Source organism: Stomoxys calcitrans, chromosome 2 (genome assembly GCF_963082655.1).
Source record: "Stomoxys calcitrans chromosome 2, idStoCalc2.1, whole genome shotgun sequence".
Lineage (NCBI taxonomy): Eukaryota > Metazoa > Arthropoda > Insecta > Diptera > Muscidae > Stomoxys > Stomoxys calcitrans.
Genome location: NC_081553.1, coordinates 173,889,259 through 173,896,190, shown reverse-complemented (window position 1 = coordinate 173,896,190; position 6,932 = coordinate 173,889,259). Strand labels below are relative to the sequence as shown.

At 37.6% G+C, this 6,932-nt stretch overlaps 1 protein-coding gene across 1 annotated transcript; it reads left to right on the top strand.

Annotated features, from left to right (window-relative positions):
• Positions 1-478: 478 nt before the first annotated feature.
• On the top strand, positions 479-6,490 carry LOC106087281 (uncharacterized). The gene is made up of 3 exons (XM_013252271.2): positions 479-1,302; positions 5,788-6,154; positions 6,221-6,490. Exons 1-3 carry the CDS (start codon positions 583-585, stop codon positions 6,406-6,408), a joined length of 1,275 nt encoding a protein of 424 aa, XP_013107725.2. The 5' UTR covers positions 479-582; the 3' UTR covers positions 6,409-6,490.
• The last annotated feature ends 442 nt before the right edge of the window (positions 6,491-6,932 follow it).

Here is a 6,932-nt window from a genome sequence, read left to right as displayed (position 1 = left end):
GGACGGACATGGCTAGATCGACTTCAAATGACACGACGATCACGAATATATATACTATATGGGGTCTAAGAAGCATATTTCGAGGTGTTACAAACAGAATGACGAAATTAGTATACCCCCATCCTATGGTGGAGGGTATAAAAATTACGCACAGTGCGTGTGGATTCCGTTAATTTGAAGTTTACACTCGAATCATTTCAGATGTGGTTGTAGTTTTTTTTTGGCCACTAGTTTCGTTCAAGATTTCAGAAATTATTTGTACGAATATAGAAGTTCGGATAGGATGAAATGGTACAAAAGCTCAAGGATTCATCAGGAACTCGTTTCATCGAAAATATTATTTGTCGCATAGTGTTGATGAAAACTTTGCTGTCATGGAAAACTACGTAGACAGCGTTACAAGCAATGAAAGATAGCTGAGATTGTTTTACAATACTCATTCTCATCTGAGCAACCGTTATACTTCCGTTTTCAGTTAGTTACTACTTGTGCCTGCATAGACAATCCGGGTAGTATTCTCACAGATATCTAAGTGAATAGTTTACTGTTTTCTCCCATAAAATTTTAAAACAATCAGAAAAAATGACAAACAACTTGGAAAGTATTACTGAAGTCAAAGATTCAAATAATAACGCCGAAATAAAGGATAAACCTTCATGGCTAAGGGATGAACTATTTGAAGAAATCCTCAAGAAGGATTTTCCCAAAATTGCAAAAATTACTAAATTTTGTGTTAAACCTGCCGTAGCAACGGGGGAAAATTATATGACTGTGCTACTAAGGGTAACACTAAATGTGGAAATGTGTAACAATACTTCGAAAACTACATCCTATATGGTGAAAGTTGAACCTTCCTCGGAAAAATTCCGAATCATGATAAAAGAATGGCAAGTATTTATCAAAGAAAGGCGCACCTATGGAAAATTGATACCGAAATTTGAGGAATACTATCAACTAAAAGGAGAAAATGTAAAATTTGCACCTAGCATGCTAGAACCCCTTGGGACACATATCAAGGAGGATCATCTCATTTTGGAAGATTTACGCCTGAAAGGATTTAAGAATTTTAACCGGCATTTGGGCTTAGATGTTATTCACACACAGGCTGTATTGAAGAAGTTGGCCCAATTTCATGCTGCCTCTGCTCTGTATGTGGATGTGGAAGGTCCATTTCCTTCGTTATATGATCAGTGTCTAACAGCTGCTAAAGATGTTTTTGGAGGACATCGCAGAAGGATTGGTAAAATTTTTAGAGATAATCTACGTTTGTATGGTGATTTGCAGCACCTAGAGGAGAAATTGGTGAGTGATGTATAAAAGGCTGTATATGACCAAGACCATAACCTTGGTATACAGTTGTTAACCATTTCTCCATAAATGCCGGGTGTTATAAGGAAGCGTTAATCTTAAGTTTTATGTATAAATGTTTCTTAGTTAAATAACTGGCATGCTCTTATCTTTATGTTATAAGAAATTAATGATATATCTTATCATTGTTTTTTTATACGCAACACAATAGGATAGAGGGTATACTAAACTGGCCATTGCGTCGTAAACACATAGAAATATAGATCTACGATCCTATAAAGTAAAAACGTTCTTGATCGTTTTACTATTCTGAGTCGACGTCTTTCTATCGAAATCAAAAGATCGTTTTGAGCTCAAAATATGTGAATATTTTACTCCATTTGAAGACCACTAAAGTAGCCCTGTAAAATTGACGTCAATCATGAGAAAACCTATCGATCATACCCTAAGAACATTATTTAATGAATTACATACTAAAAGACGTATTATGGTGGGCTTGTGTTCTGTGTATCTACAAAGATGGGTTAGCAGAGGGACACTTCAAGGTGGCGTACTGTCTGCTCTACTTTGTAATATAGCCATTATATTATTGTATCTGGAGGAAAAAGGTGGATGTTAAGGAAAATTTCCTGGCACTCTAAGAGATATACTATAGGAAGTCCTACATTCGACACCGCAATGGGCTACCGAAAATGGTCTAGGCGTAAATGCATCTTTGTCGGAAGTTGGTCTTTTCAGCAGGAGATAGTAGTAACCCTTGGAGGCACCTGCCTCGCGCAAATTACCTGGGTGTTGTGCTGGACAGGAAATTGAACTTCAAATCCACAATTTTTTTGAGAGCGAAGTAAAGAGAGTCATTAGCAAAAAAAATGCCAATACTTAGCCGGAGGCCAATACCAAGCTGCTTCAAAAGGCCAATACTTAGCCGGAGTCAAAGAATGGTTTGTTTGTGTATCACAGCGGCACTCAGGACGACACCATCTGTGTTTAATGCTACACCAAATGAATCTGGGCATTGTGGCTAAACTAGTTGCTGCGACCATTGATGTGATGCTTAGGTTAGGATAGGTTTAAGTGGCAGACTGCCATCAGACTCACTTAGACGTTTTCGTCCATTGTGATACCACAGGATCAAAGAAGGAAGTTGAGCCATCCAGATCGCTTTAAAAAGGCCAACAACAATGTTCACATCCGCTAAATCAGACAGGTTCTCAAAGAAATGAGAAGCTAGAGCGACAGACCATGGCTTCTGGCGGGAATGGAACCCACAACCCCTGCACTGGTAATCCAAGCACGCCACCAACTCGGCTACCGGTGTACCCTAACACATGCAAAAAACTTTTTGCACCAAACAATATTTGTAGCCACCGCAGCTACAATAATTAACTGAAAAATGCGATTTTGAAACCATCTTTACCCGAAATGGGTATTTTGGGGCTTTTTGCAATAAAATTGGGGTTAAACTTATTTTTTGGATTTTTAAATATACTTTTATCTGCAAAACTCAAAAAGAATTATATCTCTATTTCATTTTCTTAAAGCTCTAACCACATCAATTTTCAAAGAGTTGTTTTTATACCTTCTCATAGGGGGTATTCTACAATAATTTCGTCATTCCTTTTGTAACATATTGAAATATTGATCGGAGACCCAACAAAGTAAATATATCGTCTTGACATTCCAAGTCGATTTACCCTCGTCCGTCCGTCCGTCGAAAGCACGCTTACATTTGAAGGAATACAGCTAGGCGCTTGAAATTTTGCACAAATACTTTCTATTAGTGTAGGTGGGTTGGGATTGTAAATGGGCTATATCGGCCCATGTTTTGTCGATCCTGGAATCTGACTTCTTTAGCTTCTAGAGGGCGCAATTCTTATCCGATTTGGCTGAATTTTTGCATTAAGTGTTTCAATAACTGTGCCAGGTATGACCCAAATCAGTTCATGACCTGATATAGCTCCCATATAAACCGATCTCGGATTTGAACTTCTAGAGCCTCTCGGGGGCGCAATTATTATCTGACTTGGCGGAAATTTAGCGTGAAGTGTTTTGTTCTAATTTCTAATAACTGCGCAAAGTACGGTTCAAATCGGTTCATAACCTGATAAAGCTCCCATATTATCCGATCTCGGATCTTGACTTCGTGAGCCTCTAGAAGGTGCAATTATTGACTTCCAACAACTTTGCCAAGTAGAGTCTAAGCCGGCCCATAACATGATATAGCTCCCATATAAAGAGATCTCCCTATTTTATTTCTTGAGTTCCTATAGATCGCAGTCCAATTTTGGCATACTCTTTCCAACATTTTGGCCGGTATCTTAAGAATAAATGCTTCAATGTTGTCTTCCAATGCGTCAATTGAAACGAGCTTGTTTGTATAGACATGAGCTTTAACACAGCCCCACAAAAAATAGTTTAAAAATGTTAAATCGCACGATCTAGGCGGCCAATTGACCGGTCCCTAACATGAAATAAAATATTCACCAAACTCGCCTCTCAATTAGCCCATTGTTACGAGTACTGTGTGGCATGTGGCACTGTCTTGTTGAAATCACATGTCATGCAAATCCATCTCTTGCATTTTGGCAAAAAAAGTTGGATATTATCTCACGATAGCACTCACCATTTACAGTTACTTTGCGATTCGCATGATTTTTGGAGAAGTAAGGGCCAATGATGCCGCCAGCCCATAAACCGCACCAAATTGTGACTTTTTCTGTATGCATTGGTAGTTCTTGCAATGCTTCTGGCTGACCTTCACTCCAAAATCGAAATGGAAGAAGCGCGCTATGAACTTTATTAACAGAGCATGCATTTTGATAATAAAATTCAAAAATTTGCATGCATTGTTCGCCGATATAAGACTATTCATGGTTAAATTATAGAGCAAACTGAAGATGTTTGACAGTGAAACCAAACACGAAACGCGCATGAGCTGTTGCCAAAAAGATACTAACTAAAAAATCACCCTTTACGTTTTGTTTGGGTTACTCACTAACTTACCCGTTGATATGACTATTTGCTGGGATACAATTTTAAACAGATTTTCTCTTAATTTGGTACGAAACCCCCTTTTCGATGTCGGGCAAAATCGGTTCAGAAATAGATGTAGCATCCACTTAGTTGTGTACATGTAGGTGTAGGACAATATGTTGTTGGGATCACCCGACTTTGCCATTCCTACTTATTATTACATAACACTTATATACCGAATACTTTTTATACCCACCACCGAAAGATGGGTGGGTATTTTTGTCATTCCGTTTGCAACACATCGAAATATACATTTCGGACCCTATAAAGTATATGTTTTCTTGATCAGCGTAAAAATCGAAGACGATCTACCCATGTCCGTTCGTCTGTCTGTTAAATCACGCTACAGTCTTTAATAATAGAGATATTGAGCTAAAACTTTTCACAGATTCTCTTTTAGTCAATAAGAAGGTCAATGAGCTATATCAGACTATATCTTTATATAGCCCCCATATAGACAGATCCGCCGATTTAGGGTCTTAGGGCCATAAAAGCCACATTTATTATCCGATTTTGAAATTTGATTGAAATTTGAGTCAGTGAGTTGTGTTAGGCCAGTCGACATTTTTCTTCAATTTGGTCCAGATCGGTTCAGATTTGAATATAGCTGCCATATAGACCGATCTCTCGATTTAAGGTCTTGCGCCCATAAAAGGCGCATTTATTGTCCGATTTTGCCAATATTAGGAAGAGTGATTTGTGTAAGGCCCTACGATATCCTCCTTCAATTTCAGATCGGTCCGATCTCTCGATATAAGGTTTTGAGCCCATAAAAGCACATTTATTGTCCGATAGGGACAGTCATTTGTGTTAGGCTCTTCGACAACTTTTTGCCATTTTGCCCAGATGCGTTTAGATTTGGATATAGCTGCCATATAGGCCCATAAAAGGAGCATTTATTGTCCGGTTGCCCCGTAATTTGAGACAGTGAGTGGTGTAAGGCCCTTCGATAGCCCTCTTCAGTTTGGCCCAGATCGGATCAGATTTGGATATAGCTGCGATATAGACTGATTCCTCGCTTTATGGACTTGGCTCCATAAAATGCACATTTATAATCCGATTTCGGTGAAATTGACACAGTGACTTATGTTAGGATTTTCGACATCCGTGTCGTATATGGTTGAGATCGGTCTATATTTGGATATGGCTACCAAATGGACCGAATTTGGTCCAAATCGGATCATATTTCGATAAAGCTGCTATGGGGGCAACATTTATGAATTTTTCACCGGATTATGACGAAAGGTGGTTCACATATATACCTAAGATGGTGGGTATCCAAAATTCGGCCCGGCCGAACTTAACGCCTTTTTACTTGTTTTAATAATCGGCTTATGTTTGGATATTCATATCTACTTAAGATAGATAAAACGTATGTTTAGTGGAGTTTGACTTAATGAATTTTATTTCTTTAACAGTTCTTTTTATGTGTCAATTATCTTTCAGAGACATTATGCTGAAAATCAATTCGATCCTTTTCAGCTTAGATCCGAAAAGAATCCTTATGAGTTCAATGTCTTGAATCATGGTGATTTGTGGGTAAACAATATCATGTTTCAATACAACGATGATGGCTCGCTGAAAGAGACATATTTCATTGACTATCAAATGGGTCGATATGGATCACCGGCACAGGATTTATTGTATTTCATTCTTTCTTCGACTAGTTTGGATATTAAAATTCGACAGTTTGACAACTTCATCTCATATTACCACCAGCATTTAGTAGAAAACCTGGAACTTCTTAACTATCAGGGTAAGGTACCCAAATTGAGAGATATACACCGGGCCCTATTCAAATATGACTACTGGGGTAAGTTTTTGGTGTAGTTTTGTATTGTGAAATTTTTAATATTTGTGTAAATTTTGTCTTTTGTAGCTTATACCACAATAAGCGTGTTGTCCCCCATAGTACTCTGTGAATCACGTGACGATGCTAATGTAGATTCATTGGTAAATGAAAATGGAGACGAGTTTCGTCAAGCAATGTACAGTAATCCAGAGTATGCAAAGTACATGAGCGCAGTGATACCTTGGTTGAATAATCGTGGGGCATTCGATTTATAATTTTTTATGTCGTGTGTTATTTATGTGTTGAAATATTTGTAAAATAAACTGGAGGAGTTGGAGACGTTCCAGCCAGATTTTATGTCCCGTGCGAACCTTTCCTTTGTGTCGGTAGTAGATAGTACCCTCCCCTGCCGTTAATTTTCCATAAACTAAAAGCCCTAAAAGGCTGACAAACGAGTCTATGGTGTGGGGTTTATAAGATTTGGCCCAGTTCAACTTGAATAATTAATTGAAGTTTCAAAAGAACAAAATTAAATTTGTAAAAAATTATGCATTTGTTTTGCTTGATCCAATAATGCATTTCCAACCAAATTTTTTTTTAACAAAAAACTTTTTAGAATTTTTGCCCTTACATTTTATTGCTAAATGTTTATAATATAATTCATTCTATTGCTTGTATTATATAAGATTTGCGTTTGTGTGTATTGTGTAATAGAAGAACATTCCAAATATACAATACATTGTCCCATCCAAATAATTGTTTTTGACACAAAAGTTATACATTAGCGACTTGCGTGTCA